Below are 20359 nucleotides of genomic sequence, written 5' to 3'. Positions count from 1 at the left end.
AAAAAACATTTAAAAATCCCTGCTTGCCTAAGCAGTAGCAAGAGGCATCCTGGGAGAGTGAGGGCACTTGGCGACTTCTGCGGTACTTTCTCACTGCTCAGATTCAAAGCTCTTCATCCAGTTTCTGAAACCCTGCAAAAGAATGAAAGCTACTTATCATGCGTCCGCTGTCTCCTGTAGTGTGTTGTAGCCAATTATAAGCAATTTAAGCAATCATCGCCGTTATGGGGGGGGGGGGTCTTTCAAACTGGGATCCCGTAGCCCTGGCAAGCTAATTCAGGGTTGGAATGGGGAGTCATCTGCAGAAATTGGATTGGGGATAGGGGTACAAATGCCCCCCGCCAGCTGCATTTCACTTGCTCCCAGGGCTTCTTGAAGACTTCCATCCCCTCGACTCCACTCCTGAGATGAGCGATTCTAGCAAAGCAGTGGCAGGGATCCAGGCTGTGAAACAAGGCGGGGGAGGGTGCCCTGCCGCCGCAAACTCCCAGCACTAGTTGAGGGGCACTGGGAAGTTTTCGCGGGGCTGCAGTGTCAAAGCCCACCTAGTAGTGGCAAGAGGAGTGAGATGCTCCCACCTCCGGCTGTGGCTGGCTCGGGGTGGCGGGGTTCTTGCCCCAGTGCCAGTCTAGACTGGGACCTGATCAGCATAGCACCAGGTACGGCTGGACAGGGGAGGAGGGATGGATGCAGGAAGACAAAAAAGCCTGGAGTAGCTCTAACCGCAGGAGGGCTACTTTGCCAGGATCCCCACTCCTCTTCCAATAGCCCCGGCTGCCTTTAAAAAAACAAATCAAAAGCATAAAAGCACTGACATGTTTCCCAAGCAAAACTCAAAGGGGTATTTTTAGCCAGAGCAGCGAGGAGGCGAGTCTGCAGTTCTCAGAAACAGCAACAGAAACATGCCTAGCAGGAGCCAACACAAGCGCCATATGCCGGGCAGCTCAGTGTGCCATCAGCACGTGGCCACTCGGTTGCCACCTCTCCTTGCACTCAGGCAACTAGTAAAGCTGTAAAAAAAAAAAATCTATTGCACTCTAAATAGCATTCATTGACCACTTTTATAAAGTTTTGTCATGAAGGGGATAATTTAGAAACCCGCATTTGCTTTGCTCCCCGCCCAGGAGGAAACTCCCAACGCTGCAATGGGACAGCTGCGGAGCCACCTGGGCCCGATCCTGTCCCACTGCCCCTCCAGCCCCTACGGATGTCAGGGGCAATGAGAGCAGCAGGAGTGAAAAGTCTTTTTACTTCTCTAGGACACTTGGCTAGGGGCTGCTGCCTCTCCCAGCGCGTCGCCTGCACGGGATGCGAGCGACTCCGGTGCTGGAGGGGAAGTTTGGAGAGGACAGTGCTGCTCTGTCCCCGTCAGGGACGGGGCTGCTGGGGCAGGAAAGGTTTCTGCACCTGTGAGCAAGCCTGGCTGATCACACCTGCCAGCAGCCCGGGTGCAGGGTGTGCTCCGTGCCGGGCGACAGGGAGACGTGGTCAGTGACCACACTGGGCAACCTGCTGTGGTGGGTACAGCAAGGGGCTTAGCTGTTTCCTGGGAATAATTTCCTCCTTCTGATTCCTTCTCTCTCAAGCGAGGGGCTGTGAACAGGTCTGCTAGTTGGCTTTTTTAATTGTGTTGGGCTCTTCCAAAAGAGGGCAGGTACTAACAGAGACTTGTTTTCTCTCTGAAATAATCACCGCGCTCTAGCAACACCCGGTTTGCAAAAAGCCTTTACGAATTTCCAGCGATGGGATGGCAACTTTGCTGCACAAACACAGGGGGTTTCTTTTTAAGCAGAGAGATTTTGTACTTGTCTACTTGCTCTTATTTTCCAATCAATTCCAACTCCAACGACTTGCCCGAGAAGGCATGGGGCAACGAAGCCGGGTGACACGTACAACCGGAGTACAAACTGATTCCCCTGGTACGCGCTGGAAGAGACCCACTTACGCAACCAGATTAAAAGAGTTGGCAGCCTGAAAAGTCAAGCCACGGTGCCTGAATAATTGAACAGTTATGACTGTGATACGCAGGGTGGAACTGCACTTCGTTGTGTGATCTTCAATCCCCTAATGAAATCAGGTTTGCCTGGATTATTTGTTTTTCATAATCCTTGCTGTTTAGCAACCCAGAAACCTGTGTAGCTCAGAACGCATCGGATATTTACTTTGTTCCTGTTAAAACCAAAATCCTTACTACCAAATAGAAGGCTGGGAAACAGGAAACAATTAGAATCACCTTTATGGTGTAAATGTCACATACAACGCTGCACGATTTTCCCCAAACATTTTAATTATCAATTATATTTAAAAAAACCCAAAAACCCAGAAGGAATCCAAAAGGAATAACTTTTCCTCATTTTCTGGTTAATAAAAATAAATCAACCCATAAAGCTGATCTGCTCCATTCCCCCCTCCCCCAAACTATCCCACTGAATTTTATAGCAAATACTACAATTATGTAATATTTTTCAGAAGACTTTTTCATATTTTTTTACATTAAATCACTTTAACAGACTAGGCAGTACTTTGGAACATAGAGTGTCCAGATGTCAACAGCTGTAAAAAATTCAAACAGCATTCATGGACCAATTCTGTAAAGTTTGTAATACACTGTAATTAGGTTGATAAAATAGATTTTTTGTGTATTTTAAAGAAAGTAACAACAGTGCCAGTTTTTTGCCACAGTCACATGAGGCACAGCATGAGTGATAGAGGATTGTAAATATCCCTGCAAAGTTAGACTGTTGCCTGAGAAATCATTAGCATTATTATTGAAACTAATATCTACACAAACAAACAAACAAAAGGAATTGCTAGTCTGGCTTTCAGAAAACAGTAATTAGTGAACACAGAACTCCAAAAATGGGCAGAATTGTTGCAATAGTCACAAGCTAACAAAAAGTATAAAATATTGAGGGTTTTTAAATCCTAGCTTTTGTGTTCTTGTTTTTGGAAAAGTTTTAATTGTTAATACAAAATAAATTGAAAACTAAGGATTTTATTAGTTCTTATTCACCACTGAGATCACATAGGCTTTTTGAGTGTGCTGTCATTCATTGTGTTCATCAAGAAAGATTTAACAAGGCAGGATGGGAAATGCTCTATTCACCTACAACACTTCTAACAGGTATGGTCACTTCATCTCACACAGATGAAACAGTTCACAGAAAAGCTTTCTTTGTAGGATTCCAAGCACTGTGTGAACTAAAGGGGAGCTGTGTTGGCTTCTCCATGTTTTTTGTTCCAGTAAATGTACACCCTCATGGAAGTTCATGGGAAAGGTCTGCCATGTCAGAATCATGTGCAACTGGTAATGGCTTCAAAGTTTCAGTAAAGGCATACATAGCTGTTTTGGTTGAGTGCATTAATACCTTTCATTATCCTGTAATTTTCTCTTGAGAACAGAGGCTTCATTTCACCAGCTATGTGATCAAGGACTGTCAAAGGCACAGGCTCTGATAGTGTCCTTGTGGTTTTCATTCTCTCCTAGCAGCAACCTACAGCTATTGATATTTCTCCTCTACCTTCCTTCCCTTTCTTACAGGTTTGTAATTTTATGGGAGCCACACTTTTAGGTGTCATCTGGTCACAACAAAGAAAAGTTTGTTTTCATTTCCCTCCCAATTCAGATAACATCATTTTTACTTTAACACTGACACATATTTCCCTTGAAAAATAAGCAGCCTCTTTTCCTCTTCTGATATCTTAGAGTTGGCATGACAAACTAGGGTGGATTTTGTTTTGCTTTGTTTTCTTGCCCCTCCCCACCTAAAATCGAGCAAGCAATAACTGCAGTCAATCTATTGTTAAATGATCTGTTTGCATAAACTGAGTGGAGTCAGGTTTGATCAGGATCTGGAAGGAAGCCCTCCAAGGGCAAAAAAGAGAGCTGCAGGAAATAGTGTGCAGATTGAATAGGTGACACTCTTGAACAGTACTGCACAGTGTAGTAGAGAGTGTGCTCTCAAGGGCACCACCATGCAGATGAAACAACAAGCTGAAGTCATTCGGCCTGTGATTATTATAAATCCCCTGATAATTTTTACATGTGCTAAAACTAAATTCAAATACATTCTTCCTACTTAAGATTCCCCTTCATTTTTCAAATTGATTGCTCTTCTGTAGTAAAGCATTGTGTACTATTGCCATCTACTGCTACAAAAATATTGTCCCCCACCCTAGAAGTGCTGCAATTTCTGTAGAGGAAGATATAATTATTCCTTCTTTTAAAGTATCTGGGCCTGAGGAGGACCATATAGATGCAGCAAAAACAAACTTCCACACAGCTATTGAAGGCCCACTTTTTTGGCTTACTGTCCAACTGCTTAGGTACTACTGAGCAACTGACAGTGTCACAGCTGGGAATTTCTCTTGCAGAGTTGATCCCTTAGTGGTAAAAGCTGGTAGAGCCACCTCCATATGTTGGCAAGGGGGTGGTATCAGTGTACATTGGAGCAGAAGGAGGTATGGCCAGTGTACTCTGGCTTCCCTTGCCTACCCAGATGCCTCTAAATCCCGCAAAGAGCCATCTTTCTCCTTAGATGACCCTATCACTAAGGAAACAAAAAGGTGAATTATGGTCTGTGCTAAGTTGGGCTCAGGAAATACAAAGCATGTTTTTCAACAGTTGGATACTTGTTTTTCTTCTTTCTTTGTTTCCAGGGAAAAAATGACATGGAATGGGCTAGCTCTTTCTATCACTCCATACGCACAAGACAAACAAATTACTTAAGCATTTGATCTGGAAAGTGTTGGTGGAATGCTACAGGCTATCCTTAAAGTTTGGGACTTGCCCTGAACATAAGACCATGCTTAAACTATATCCATGTTAAAATGAATACAAATATACAGTTTTTGGCACTGTCACTTCATAGAGAAGAGGTAGTCAGGCAGAATGAGAAAAAAGGAAGCATCCTTAACTGCCGGTGTGTGGATTACAATAGGCCTTAAGCTGTTTAAGGATAGGATAGTATTGAGTTGCTTGTATTTGTCTATAGTTTGACTGAGAGGTCAGGCAAAGGAAATGCTTAGGCAAGAGGCATGAACCACTTTAGAAAACTTAAGATGGCTATAAAAAACACAGTCAAGGCTGCAAAGTCACCTTGAGTACATTGAGTGGTTTGATGATAGGTAAAGCTAATTTTAGATAAGATAAAGCTTATATAGGGAATAAAAATAGGCACATTAATATGAATTAGAATAGGACCTACTAGGAATGTTTTCTATTTTTTACCTTATTTAGAAAGCCTTATTACTATTTTAGTCACACAATAAAGTATAAAAACCAGGTTCACTTTGCAATTTTTGCTTTTTAGTCTTGAACTATGGTTCTTGCTGAATTTCTCACTTGCAAGTGTACCTGTATTAGTGCTGTTTAGCAACACAATTTTTGAAACCTAGGTTAGGTAATAAAGTCCTTTCCCTAATGGGCTGGCCACTTGTTAGAGGCTTTTTCAGATGTTAGGACTTAGACATGTTAAGATTAAATTGCTTTCAATAAGATTGTTATGCCTTTAGATCAGGGGTGGGCAATCATTTTGGGCGGAGGGCCGCTTGCTGAATTTTGGCAAGTCATTGAGGGTCGCATGACAGGCAGCCCAGAACAGATTAACATTAATTTTCCAAATTTTTTAGGGGCCCCGCAGGCTGGACAGAATGGTTTGGCGGGCTGCATCTGGCCTGTGGGCCACATTTTGCCCACCCCTGCTTTAGATAAATGCAAATTTTAATCATTTTCTTGCTTTATCTGTACTGTTTAGTCTTTTCTTTTTTGTTTTGTGTTATTTAATTTGATATTAAAAATTTAGATATTCTTATGCTGTATTTAACTTTGGTGGGACTGCCTCTGTGAACCTTTCTTGGTCCTCAGAATCCAGCTGAGGGTCAACAGGTGGTTATTCAAAGCATGCTTACATCTCATATCAGAAGTTGTATCAAGGACTTGACCAGCTAGATTTTGCCTTTGCTGTCTGGGCCAGGACACCACAGAAACATCATTACTTGCTTGAGGTTCTCTTCATTCAGCTGGGGAAATCAGAAAACTGTTAACAATCATCTCATTACAGAATCACCAAAGTGCTGGTAAGATCTCTTCTGTCTTTCTACTAGTATTTGTTTTATCTGAAGTAAAAGGGCACTCCCATCATGATCTAGGTACTGAAAGATGCCTGATGCTGAAGCATTTCATTACAGGAAGTATTAGTGGGATGGAGGTACATTTGCAAGTGGCAACACCATTTTGCATTTTATCACCTTGTACCTTACCTGGGAGATGTATTCATGAGGTGCTGCACGAACTCTTGGGAATCATTTGTTAAATTTCTACCAACAGCTTGAAGAAATAAGTCCCTTGCCTCCAGCGGACTTTGGAGCATTTCAAAATACTGCTAAATTAGCTCTGCTGGAGAATTGTTTCAGTTCTAGGACTATGACAATACTTCATAAGAACAAAGAGTCTTGCCCTGGAAGTGAATGAGATTCTGACATGGACTTCCTTAAGAGATCTCTATCCCCTTCCCCTTGCCATTCAAGCTCATATGCTTTACATAATCAATATGAGGAACAAAGTAGACACTTTTCAAATACACGACATCACATCTCGTTGCCATTTGGTGCTGCCATGCTCCCAGGCTCTGAGGAATCATTTTTGTTTACATAGGAAAACAAATATATTCTTTAGTTTCTCATCTCTCCACTCATCCCATCACAACTTAAGTTAGGGAGAAGATATTTTCTGTGGGATCCCTGTTATTAGAATATCCTATCACTCTCCATTCTTGAAAGCCCTTTTGTATACATAACTTACTTTTGGTATGGCTGTTCATGGGCTGGATTTGCTGTATACCTGTTCCTCATGAAGTGGTTGCAAAACTGACAGTCTTCAAGCTGCAGCTCTCACTTATATTCCTGACACAGCTTTAAAAAAGCTTGCCACTTATTAGCTGACAGCAAATATGCCAACAGTCAACTAATAAATATGAACTTTTGTGAAGACTGACACAACACTAAGCTTGTTGCAAATGTCAGCCTGGCAGCCAGCAGTGAAGTATATTTACAGCCAGAGGGACTGGAAGATTTATTTACTTTTTCACAAACACAGTTGTCTAGTTATCTCAGTCCAAAATTAGACCAGCAATTCAAAGGTGTCTTTTCCTATCTTAGATTATTTTTATGGGCAGTTTTTTTAACGAACACATATGATGTAAGAGACTTGGAAATGTAAAAGGAAAATCAACACACATGCAAAAGAAAGCAACCCCCAAAACTTTCTCCTCTGAGAAAACCTGCAATGAATTTCCATTTGGTTAAATAACGAAGTCCACCGCTTTGTAGTACATAAAGGTTGATAACAAGATCTAATTATTTCACTGATCAAAAAAAACCTTTTGATCAATTTGCTGCCCCGATATTTTCCAGTTATTTGGATTCTGATTAAGGTCCTGATTCAGCAAAATAATTAATCAAGTGCTTAACTTTAAGCATCCCAGAGATCTGATTGACTTCAATGGGACCCACGTGTTTAACATTATCCATGTGTTCAAGCAGCTTGCTGAACAAGAGCCTATAATTTAAGGATGTAAGACTAAATGATTAGCTGAATAAAAGAGGCATATCATAAACTGAGAATGCTGCCTTGTTGATAAATAGGACAAAGAGTTACAGCCTGTTAAGGCTATGATTCTAGGAATTTGAATTTTTAGTACATACTATTGGCTGACATCATCTCAAAACCCCTTTTAAATAACCTTTAAAACATTACATTGGGCTGGATTTCCACACTTTTATCTGAATTTTTGGAGGCCTGATTTTTTTTGGCATAATTTTTCACCTCTAGCAGTCAAGAATTTTAGCTGCAATTGCCAGTACATAATTCCTCTAAAAGTGAGGTCTCTATGGATACAGCAGCTAAATGAGAGGAAATTTTAAATTTGTTTTTATTTCCACGTACCAGAGTTTACTCATTTGTAAAGTGAATATAATTCTTCCTTTCTATGTAAGGATTTTGGGAGAAATAATCACAGTTAGAAAAACAATAGGAGGCCTCTGAAGGAAAGGTTGCAGAAATAATTATTGCCGGAGAGCTATCGTTGGGGGTATTTACTATGGCAGGCTGATCGATGTCAGTTGAGTATATTGGTGAATTTTTATTATTTAATATATTCCTTCTTTGTTTCTGTTCCCTCCACCCCCATAATATACCATTCCCTATGTTTGCTCTTTATTTTTCTTAATTTCCCTAAAATATTACCTAGAAAGGAATGACACTTAGCTGTATAACCAGCTTACAATATTTCATCTAAGGATTCTGCTAAATACATATTTTCCAAGTTGGTGGGTGCATCTACATGTGTGCATTTACTGCACAGCAACAGAAATTACTGCACAGTACAGGTGTACATCTAAATGTGCATGCCCATACTGCATAATAAATTTGACGACTTATTCTGACTTGAGCGTAAATTTGATACCTGCACCATGCAGGCAGACCCAGACACAGTCATGAACAAACTGGGCAGCTGCCCAGGGCCCAGATAGAAAAAAATTTTAATTGAAAAAACATTTTAATATTGTGAATATATGGGACTAGTGATATTATGAATTGAAAACAAACTATTTAAAGACATCAGTACCACAGATGTGATAATGACTTTTGCAACAAAAAAATCATGATCGCTGGTGAAGTGGGGCCCAATACTAAAAGTTCATTGGCACTGCCAGGAGCCTAGGTACAGCACTGCATGCAGGTATCAAACATGTCCAGTTATTTACTGCTCAATAACACACGTGTAGATGCCTTACTGCGCCGCAACATTGTGTGTGGGGTCTGACTTGGGACTAACTTTAGTCTCAAGTCAGTCCACACACAGTGTTAATGCACCTTAATGCCTGCACATGTAGAGGCCAACCTATTCCTGCTTACTGCGTAGTAACTTACTGTGCAGTAAATTTAAACCAGCATAAATATACATATAGGCACACCCACCATGAATTATTGTATAGGCAAAATACAATAGGCCACAGGTGGCTAAGAGATTTTCTAGTGGGCAGCAGAGAGAGGATGACCACTTCTTCCAGGTGCCACTTGAGTAGAGTTGCAATGTGCTGGTAAACACTTCTTGTATTCATGGCATCCAAAGATGTTACAAGGCATTTATATAAAATGAGACATGGGCACCCATGGATTTCACAGGTTACCTGTGATTTAGGCTGGTGTGATGTGAAAGGTGTATGAGGCCTATTATCCATCCTTTTGCTTTTTATTAGATGAGTCAAAGGAAAAAAAAACTATTTTCCTGTCAATTTCCATTTTAGTAACAATAATAATAATCCATTGCTGTGATTAATATAAAGCCAAGTCACCATAACAATGTGGGTGAAAACACTTCCTACTCCTTTATCTATAAATATACTGCTTTATTGCATTTGTTCCCCTCTGTCTTTATCTTACTTAACTGACATTAACAGACCCTGTACCTAGAAAGAAGGTTAAGTTTTTCCTTCCCTTCATTTGATAGTATCAAAATAGTTTTCTTTTTTCTCCTTTTGTTCTACTTGACCTCAGCTGATGTTCCTGTTTCTGTTGTACATGATGACTGGCAGGCTAATGGAAAATGGCAGTGACAATGAGTGCTGACAGGAGCTTGTGTCTGGGCCCAAAACTAAGACTGGGGTGGCCGCTCTGTTCTGTACATCTCCTAGCCTGGAACTGAGAATCCTTGTAACCAGATGTGGGGTGTTAAATTGCCTCAGCTAAGAAATGTACAGCTTGATCCACGTGCAGGAAGACACATACATGTCATCTAGGCATCAACACTACCAAGTGCATAAGCATCACTGGATAACACACTAGGAGACCAAATAGCTATCAATCAAAAGCTGTTTGTAAGGCAACAGTTCACCAACTTCTTTCCTGAAGAAGAGATCTCTAGAGTGAGAGAGAAGTTAGAGATAAGGACAAGGTTACACAAAGTTATGGGGGTTACCATTAAAAGGTAACTTTCCCTGTTTGCTTCTCTCTTCCCCTTCTTAGCTATAGTGATAAATGGCAAACAGAAGATGCAGTGGGCAGTGGCCTGAGCAACTGGAAGATACTTGACTGAATCACTTGGACATCCTTACAGGAGAAAGAAAAAGAAGAACAAGCCTTGAGGAAGCATCACTAAACCTAACAGGTCTCTCCAACAATAACAAAGATGCCCAATAATGAGTGAATGGCATGTCTGGTGCAAAAAACTAGGACATAGTATGAGAGGCAAGAGACATCTATTGTGATGTGGACTAAGCTGGATGCCTAGGACAGTGGTCTCCAAACTTTTTTGATCGTGCACCCGTATCAGTAAAAAATTTTTGAGCATGCACCCCCAATATATCTATATTTATTTATTTATAAAGTATATACATGTACTACTGTATTATGTACATTATAAAACATATACAAAAAATAGAAATTAAATCTTCATTGTTTTTACCTCGGATATGTGGCTGACGAAGGGCTCGTACTAGGAGTAGGAGAAGTGTCAGCTCTGCCATTTTCTTGTTGTTCGCTTGTGCTTGCATTGTTAGTATTATCTTTAATCTGCGGTTTCTTTGCAGGAATCTTTTTAAGCCGTTTGTCCATTTTGTGAGGGTTAGTTTAGTTAAAACTAGATAATATAATCTGTAAATCCACTTAACCGGGCACATGTAAACTGCAAAACGTCGCAATACGCTGAAAGCGAACGAACACTTCTTTCCTCAGGATATCTCACGTACCGTACGTGACACGTGACTGTCCGACATACGGACTGAGTGAGGGCGTCAGTGTCAATCTGTATATTAAATACTAGTAAAGCTTAATTTCTTTCTTATTTTTTTAGATAAAAAATAAATAAAAATATAAGTTCTAATATTTTCCTCACGCACCCCCTGGGATCGTCTTGTGCACCCCCTGGGGTGCACACACCCCACTTTGGAGACCACTGGCCTAGGAAATGGAGGAACAGAATACTGCTGGGAGAGGCAAAGTTCCCATATGGAAGAGAGAGAATACCATCAAGCAAAAAGAAAGGACTGTGGAGATTCAGGGTTCAGACAGATCTCAGACCCAACTGTGAGGAGTCACTCTGACTAAATGGGGAAAGGCAAGACCGGCAAGGTTTCTGTAGGCCAAGGCATTAAGAATAAAGTAGTACCCTTGAAGAGAATCTCCTGCTTACAGATGTTGTGGTAAGCTTGGATCCAAACCCTTATCCACAGGTAATCACCAGCTTAAGGTAGGAACAGAGGATGATGTGGCTAGATTTCTGTAGGACTGATAAGCTAGATATGGAGCAGAATCAGGGGTTAGGGTAATTGCAGTTCTGGGTCTGGCCTGGCCTAACATTGAAAGGAGGATACACTTTATAATGTGGCAGAAGAGAAGGAAAGTGCAAACCTTTTATGGAGACCCGCTGAACAAGGAGAGGAGAAATTCCTTGATGCATCAGATCAGCCTATACTTTGCCTCCAAATACGTTGCACTTTATTTTTGTAAATTTGTACTTCTCCCCCATACATGTATGTACATTTTTTAAAACTGCATTTCTTTGTTGCAAAGAAACAGGTCTGTTACTTGCTGTAGTACTTTAGAAACCATTCCATCTCTTTCTTCAGCATTTCTGATTTCTCTTTCCTAACCCTTGTATCCCAGATTTTCTGTATCCTTCTTCCCCTGAGGTCTTGTCCTTCCCCCCGGTCCCTCCATCCATTCTGTCCTCTGCCACTCTTCTCTCTAGCTCTGCTATTTGGTTTGCACCAGCACCTCTTTCCCTGGAAATTCTCCTGCTTCCATAGTCTTTGTATCTGCTCCAGATGTGTTAATTCAAGGACGTCCTTTTACCCTGCTTGCAACATGATTGCGTATAGTAGCACAGCAAAAACTTGACACATTTGCATGAAGTGTGCATGGAAATGTTAATCCCTATATTAGACTTTCTCCTATACAGCATCAGTTCTCCCTGAGCAACTCTGTTCACTGTTCCTGACATATAAGGTGGTGTCATGGCTACACCATGTTACTATGTGAAATGACACGTTAACGTGAAGATATATTTGATGTCTTGAGGAGGTTCTCTGAGCATATGATATACACCTATTGGCTATAGAATTAATAGTGAGAAATCAAAAATAAAGATAACTACTGCTGTTGTCTCCTGCAAGCTGCCAAAGCTCTAGACCTTTTAGATGAGCATTCTTGGGCTCAATGGACCTGGAGAATAGGATTTTCTTGAACACATTTTAGCATTGTTCAAACACTGCTTCCACTGAAGCAGTTCCATGAGGAGTTTATCTAACTGTCTGTGTCTCTCCTTTTATTTGGTGTAGAATCAGTTATTCCAGATTTCTGGTGGACAGTTCTGAAGATTGCATTTTGATGTTTGTTAGATGAGTTGGTTATCATGGCTGAATGGTGATTCTCAACATTTAGAGCATGGAAATAATGTTCAGGGGTAGTCAGTAAACTACTTTAAATTATCCAATAATTACAGATTTGATGTCAGATTAAATAAAGCAAAATGTTATTTTTGAGACACAAATGGCAGTCAGATATCAAATTCCTTTAGACCAGGGGTGAGCAGCAACCTTTTATGAGCAACAGACCCTATCTGGCCTACAGGCTTTAGGTACCAACTCCTGCTCCAGACTTTCAGTGCTTGTCTAGCTGCCATTTGTGTCTTTGAAAACCATCCTCCCTAATTAGTCATGAAAAAGCCAAACTGTTAGAGATTCCCATTAATGAAAGTTGTAGATTCTCAGCAGCTCTGAAAATCAGGCCTCTGATGCTTTATTGTCAGTATTTTAAAGTTATATAACAGTCTACTGTAAAGAAAAAAGTATCTGTGATAATGTATTCATTTATTAATGCAGTCCTAATGACTGTGCTCTGAAGAGATGACTACATTGGACTCATTATTATGCATGGAGCTGGGTGAATACTGATACAAAATTTACGTGAATATTGGTTTAAATTTTAATGATTTTTTTTCCCTTGGGTGAAATCCTGGCCCCACTGAAACCAATGACAATCCCCATTGACTTGTTGAGCTACAATTTTATCCCTTGTGTTTGCTTCCCACAAATATCCATGAAAATGAGCACACTCATCAAAGCCAAGCAAGCAAGCAAATTTTAATTTCACTTACCATAAACATTCACATGAAGACCTTGATTATAAAGAGTTAGATTCCTCCATTTCAGTGAATACCAGCTGATTTATGACCAATCACAACTAGGCAATAGAGATCAGATTTAAAGTAGCAAGGAATAGTGTAAATGGAATTGGTGACAAGCTGACAAATAATCTAGAATGAATAATGCTGAGAAAATTGCAAATTGTTTGCAGAAAATTTAGGTTAAATTTGTTAGGAATTATTTCCTCTTCTCTGCTTATGGGTAATAGTTGCAGGCAATGTAAGATCTGATACAGTGTAGACTAGATTCACCTCTGCTTTCTTCTGAGGGGAGACTTTATTTTAAAACCCAAAACACAATATCAACATTCATCTAGTTCTTTTGTTTTTGGCTTGCCTTTCACTTCTTTTCCAGGGTGGGCAGCAAACAAACCTAAGTGTTCCAGAAACTGTTCCCATGCCAACTTTAAAAAAAAAAAAAAACAGGGGAAGAGGAGTTAGGAGGGGAGGCAACAATAGGAATGAAAAACCATGCATTGAAACCATAATTTTAAGCCAAATATCAAATTAAGTTGACATGCATGCAGGAGAAGGTCAGAATTTCTGAAGAACATTTAAAATATCTGACCACTTTTCTATTATGCAGTGGTGGTAATATCTGTATGTAGAAGCAAGTTGATCTCATCCTCATCTGATTCAGCAGCTGCAAAGACAATAGGCACTAAGTAGAGAGATGCACTTTCAAGTGTTCAGTTTATTTTAAAAATTACACCTCTTCCTTTTTTTTAAAACAATAGTCTCCAGACATCTCAGTCTTTAAAACATAACAGTTAGCTATGGAAACTTCAAAAGCGCCCTCCTCCTCCAGAGCAAATGACCAATTATTGTTTATCCTGGCCAAACCCTCTAACATTGTGCTGCTTTTATTATGATAGAGATGTGATTACCTCCTTTCCCCCTGCCCTGGCTCAGAATGTGCCTGTGTCATGTGGGCATTACTGCATCGAAGTGTTAGTATTAGCAGAAGAGAGTCTTCTGAGTGGAAATGTTCACACCAACACACATAGAGGAGATACACCTGGGAAGATTACGAGAGCATTTGCAGGCTGTGAATATGACTGTACTAAAAGCCCCACAGAAATGCTACAATGCTGCTTGAGTCAGTAACAAATTGAAGCACTTTACAAAATTTGTAGCTCTTCAGTAATTTTGAATCACTCTAAAGTGCTCATGCTCCAAACCATAAAGTCTTTCTTAACCACTGCAAACGTATAAAAGGCACATCATCGAAATGACAGTAATCAACTCCTTCAATCTCAGATGTGAAATTGTTCTGTATTTTTCCTCAGTTGTTTTTGTTGTTCACCAAGAGCGACCAAAAAAAAAAAAAATGGTCATAGGGACACAAGGGAAAAAAATTCCATTTTCTACATTCCCGCATAATCAAAATTTTAAAAAGTTTTTTTTAGAGGAAAAACATTTTCCCCAGCTTTTTATGCAGGGCTGGCTAAGCAATTGCACCATTTTCTTAAAACATCCATCCCTTGAACATGAAAAACAGGAAGGAGGCAAAAATGAACTTTCAGGGAATGTTCCCTTTAATAGTGTAAGTGTTTTGTAATGGTAGTGAGAAGGATAGAAAAGGGACACACACAAACTTAATGTGATCTATTTTATACTGGATGACACATAATATATAATAATAAGCTCAACATTTATTCTATAACCCACACCACACAGTAGAGAGCAGTATTGAATTGTCTAGGTCAGGTGTTCCTAGCTAGAACTGTATGAATAATAGGTACTCCAGTTCAGCCACGAAACCAAAAATAGGCAAATAAAACCTAGACTTGAATCAACCCAAAGTAAACTAGTTTTGTTTAATTTTCAATTTATTTAAATTGTACTTTCACCCTTAAAAATATAAATCAATTTCAAAATAAATGCATCAGTTTAAATAACAAAAACTACAAATATTTAGTTTAAAAGATATTTCAACAAAATATTTAATCTCTCCTCCCCTCTCACCTCCCCAAAAGATCCTTCATTTTGGGAGCAATTTTTTTCTTGGCAAATTCTTTTTTTCAATTGATTTTCCATTTGCAAAAAAAGAAAATTTCCCTATTTTTCACAATCAAATTTCACACAAATCTTTGGAGCTATCTACTATCCTCTTCATGTGCAGTTATTAAAAAATATGTGCAATCTGGCATTTTTAAAATCCAAATTTGTCTAAAATGACTTACATCCACAGATATAGTAATTTTTCAGGACACCAAATAAATAGCAAATGTTGATTTATTCACAGTGGGCATGTCTACACACATTAATGCTCTGTAGTTACTAAACATTTAGTACCTGTAATTACAGGTACTAGGGGAATATGCAGTAACTAGTGCTACTGTGCAGTAGCACCAGTACAGACATTTTTGTGATGCTAATGCACAGTAGACTAATTCTACTGTGCATTAGCACAATAGCACAGCTTTTGTGTGCCACGCCAATGTGCATTAGAATTAGTATACTGCACTTTTAGTGTCTCATGTAGATGTTCCCAGTTAGCCCAAAATATACTTAACTCTCACACAGTGAAAATATATTCCTTTTCAAAGGCCAGGAGCAAGACTATACACTGGGCTAACTCCTGTACATTAATTTTGGGGGCCAAATTCAAATTCAGGTTCATTAACAGTAGGAACAGTTTTTCTCAATAGAATACACTGAATCACAGAACAAAAATCCCCTGTTGACACATTTTACAAAACTGTAGTCGATTTTGGCATGTGAGCTGGTCTCTGCCTAAGAGATCTGAAATAACAGAGATGGTTCAAGAAAAATCTGAGCTGAAAGCTGCCTTGGTAGAATTGCAGGAAGAAACTTCTCTGTCTCTCTCTCTACCATAGCCAGCTAAAGTAATCAGATAAACTAGGTCAGCATAAATGAACAAGGTGAGCCAGCTGCAAACTAAATGGGCAAGACAGCAATGAGTAACATAGCTTGGAGGGCATATGCACAAGAGTTCAAATCTCTGGGGAACAGCTTCATGCAGCTCTAATCAATTTTTAAATGTGCTTACTCTCAGTTTTTGCAACTGAGTTTAAGCTAAGTATTTCACACTAATTTTGGAACTATTTTTTTGCATCAAAAGACATGATAAACCTGTCACTAAATTGCAAACTATTCAATTAAAATGTCTCCCTTTTGTTAAAATTAATCAAAATCCTTTCCTTTTGATTCAAATGGCTGGACTGCTTGTTTACATTACAAGGGTTATATGTGCGCAGCAGTGACAAGAAAAATCCTAAGTGCTGGAGTCAGAGCCAGAATGGTTTGGCTAAATTACAATAGGCACAAAGGAGAGGAAAAAACAAAACAGAAGGAAGCAGGACTAGAATAAGAATTCTGGAGAAAAAACCCATAACAGGACAGATGACAATCCCAAAGAGTATTCTGTGGGCATCTCTGGACAGTTTAGTAGGATTGTAAAAGGGAAGTGAAGTGAAGTGTTGGGGGGAGGAGCTGGAGGTGAGGACGTAGTATACACTTGCATGAATGATCTCCTCAAGATTCGGAACTTGAAGTCATTCTCAAACGCATGTAACAAAATGCACACAAGGGAGAAAATGGCCAAGGAGTATTTAGTGAGGTATGGAATAGTCATTTCTTTCCCTTTCTAATTAAGTACCATAACTTGTATAAGTAACCTTTCATACTGATACAATTACTATGTCTGTCTATACTCTATATACAGTTCTGGATTCCACATCATGGCCTAGGCACCTAAATCTAACCATTGTAATGCCGTAAGTCCTTTATTGGATCCTGCCTTCTATCTGTTTGCATAGGGTTTAGTTGTCCATGTGTGTCATTCATTTGGAACTATGTAAACTGCCAGTATTTAGTACCATTAAAAACCTGGCCAGTTTTATTTAAGGCCCAAGGGCCTACCATTTGATAACCAGATTTGAAAGCTTGGGCCTAAACCTCTCTCCTTATGGTTTTCTAACTATACAGTCAGATAATGATATTTACCCACTAAACTAAACCTATTTACATTACTTACCTAGGGTCAGTGAAATTCTGTTTGTTCAGCAGGAGAAACTTAATTTTAAATATATTTTAATTGAATGACCTGCTAGAAATGTATCAGTGTGATTTCATTATTTTAAAACTTCCTGAGGAAAACTCATTTGCATAATGATAATTTCTCAGATACAACCACAACAGCCATTTTTCAGTGTTTGTCTTCTACTGTATCGTTTCTCCCTCAGTCTCTTCCAGCTGAAATCTTAAACCAGGGTAACAGCCAGCAATTAGCCAACTCCAGTTAATTACTGCATGCTCTTCATCTTTAATAGTCTTAAAGATACATTGCCAAGATGAAATCTAGTCAGTTTCTTTTAAATAAAATGTAAAGCTTCAACTACCACATCTATCCATGGGTTCCACTGCCAGTTGGATACACATCTTTTTCCCTGTTGTTGTGTGAAAAACTTAACCAAATAAAAGTGACAGAACATGGAATTAAAAAAGAATGATGACATAGATACCACATAAAATACTGCCAAAACACAAATTGAACATTTTCCCTGTTCAATGATTCAGTTGCAGGAATCTCCTTTACTGGAACAAAAGCAGGGAAAAACATCTTTGGGGAGAACCTTAACTCTGACTTAGTTGATTGCCTCTTGGAAAAAATTGGCGTTGCAAATGTGTGATTTAAGGCACGCTACATCTAGACGATGGGGCATTCGCTCAGAACAAGAGTCATTTAGTATTTGCATGGAAGACCTTCCAGAAGAAGCCCTGGTGGGAAGGGTGGGAATTCACAAGACAGTACTCCTTCTTTAGTTTGTGTAATGGGGGTAGGGAGATGGGCGAGGGTGGAATTTGTGTTGCTACAAGCAAAGGTCCTGGCTGAGGTATATGTTTGACACACTAATCACCTAGCAATAAAAGATCTTTTGTTACTTGCCAGATTAGCTAAGTGGCCAATTCCTACTTTGGCACCTGTGTTCTGTCCTAATTTGTTAGGCATCTTCAATTGTTCACGTTCTTTACTTCCTATTATAAAAGGGCTGTACTACCCTGTGCTACTAAATGGTGACCAGGGTTCTTTGAGTAGGTGTGATATCTTTTAGTGGAACAACTGTGTAGTCGGAAAAACGTTCTTAGGAAGCTTTTGGGTGCAGTCACCCTTCTTCAGGCCTAGGGAGTCTCTGCTGGTCTGAGACTCCAAAGAATGCAATGTTGAGGTTAGTTTCTTTTTTCTTCGCGTTGTGAAGCTAATGGTGAACACGCTCCATGCCAAAGATGGATCCATAATGTTGGTAGGGAAATTTCACATACACATTTAAGTGAGAAAACTATGCCAATTTCCTTTTTGAGTAAGAGTATCACCTATTATATATACCACAAACAAAAAAAAAAACATACACTATCAAGTAAGTTCTGTAGTCAGTAACAGCAAACTTGTGAAACAAACTGTATATTTACATATGGCATTTTAGTGACTGTTAAGGCCATCGCTGATAAGTGAACTTTTGCCATATTGCAGGGTTCTTTGTAGAAGTAACAGATGTTAAGGTTATGGTTGTGGGCAATATGTAATAACAACCCCCATTCAGAAAGGTGCTCCCTACTATCCATTCTCTACTTTGTTGTTTTCTCCCTTCACTGAACGAGTATTCTTTGGATTTACTATATGTAGCTACCAACACAAATCAGAACACTTGTGCTTGCTGCTGTCACTCAAAGCTGGTATTTTGAGAGTGATGCTGCCACTTGGCATTTTTATTGAAGTATAGAATGATTAAGCCATCAGCAAATAAGTGTTTAAGTCTTTACCAGTTGTACTTTCATCTACAAATGAACATGCTTTAAAACAGATAAGCAGTGGCAGACAAAATTTCTCTCAATGTTTTGACAATTCTATTTTTATAAGTATATGAAAAATCTGTATTTGAAAAGTTTACCCTAGTCATTCTCTCAGATTTAATATCCTTATTGCATACAAGAACTTACAGATGCTTTTTTACATTGTTGAATTAAAAAAAAAACCAGCCACCCAGAAGATTTGCAGATGAAAACCAGGATTCTTGAGTAAAGCCATCTTCTGGGAATTCCATGGAAGCAACACATGCTCTGATCATCTGAACACACCTTTTTCTTAATAGTTATATTACCAAAATTTAACAAAGATAGATGTTAAAGGGATAAAAGCTACAGGTAAGAAAATCCTTCAGTATGACGGGCTGAAACAACACGTTCCCATTTTTCAGGCAGAGGGAGAGTCACAGTTGTACTGTGCTCTCCTGGATAGGATAGAAGCCAGTATGCAGGAATACAGGTGAACTGCATACCCAAAAGCTTGCAAAGAAAATTTTTCCAACTATTTAGTTGGTCTAATAACAGATATAACATTTACCCAAAGAACCTTGTTTGCCTATGTCCTTAGACCAACATGGCTACAACCAACACCCCTGTTTCCATTTCATTATTTCAAGCTGCTTTCAGCTTCATTTTATGGAATCCAGTTATTTGCAAATATTTCAAAATATACAAGTATTTTAAAGGAGTTGAGTAGTTAAGTAAACAGATGTAGTTTGTTTTATGCCACATTTAACATGGTCAAAAGGAATCATCCCTCCTACATCACAAATGTTATAATTGTATCCCATATATGGGGGGGGGAGGGGAAATGAGAACTTGATTTTATATAAAACACTAAGTTGTAGAACCAGCTAAGAAGTTGGAAGCCAACAAAGCTTGACCCTACAAAGTTTACCTTGAGTCTTCTACTCAAAGTCATATGCAAATTTAAGAGAAGACAAGTATTACAGATCAAAACTAAGATAGTATTTGATAGATCACAAATAAATAAAAGATCAGGTCCCTTTTCTGTTGGTAAGGTTTAGGTCCCTGATGACCCTTTCATGATTCTACTCAACTCTTCCAGCTGTGGACCATACAATGGTCAGAACTGGTAATTTCCTAAGAGTCTGCATATTAAAGGTACAATAGCAAACTCTTTTAATAGATGGGGAAGTGTAGCTGGAGACCAGCTAGAGCTCTTTAATGACCTGAAATTTCAAAAGGAATTGTACAAGTGGAGACAAGGATACATTGCTAAGGATGAGTATAAAAGAATAGGACAATTACATAGGGACAAAATCAGAAAGGTCAAGACACAATTACATCTAGAGAAAGAAAAG

The 20359-nt window shown here is 39.3% G+C and overlaps 1 protein-coding gene across 2 annotated transcripts in view; it reads right to left on the bottom strand.

The window, feature by feature from the left end:
- Window positions 1-18: 18 nt before the first annotated feature.
- Window positions 19-20359, bottom strand: part of TMEM161B (transmembrane protein 161B) — a 133056-nt gene continuing 112715 nt past the window's right edge. Inside the window, exon 14 of one of the 2 annotated variants that reach the window (XM_019516921.1) lies at window positions 19-132. In XM_019516921.1, coding sequence (XP_019372466.1) covers window positions 91-132 — 42 coding nt within the window. In that variant the 3' untranslated portion in view covers window positions 19-90. Of the gene's footprint in view, window positions 133-13123; window positions 13849-20359 lie in introns of those variants that run through there. The other variant, XM_019516916.1, reaches the window with a different exon arrangement.

The sequence above is a fragment of the Gavialis gangeticus genome, unplaced genomic scaffold (assembly GCF_001723915.1).
Source record: "Gavialis gangeticus isolate Ggan-Ray unplaced genomic scaffold, GavGan_comp1, whole genome shotgun sequence".
NCBI lineage: Eukaryota > Metazoa > Chordata > Crocodylia > Gavialidae > Gavialis > Gavialis gangeticus.
The sequence above is the reverse complement of the archived record's forward strand: the minus strand, read 5'-3'. Positions and strand labels throughout refer to the sequence as shown.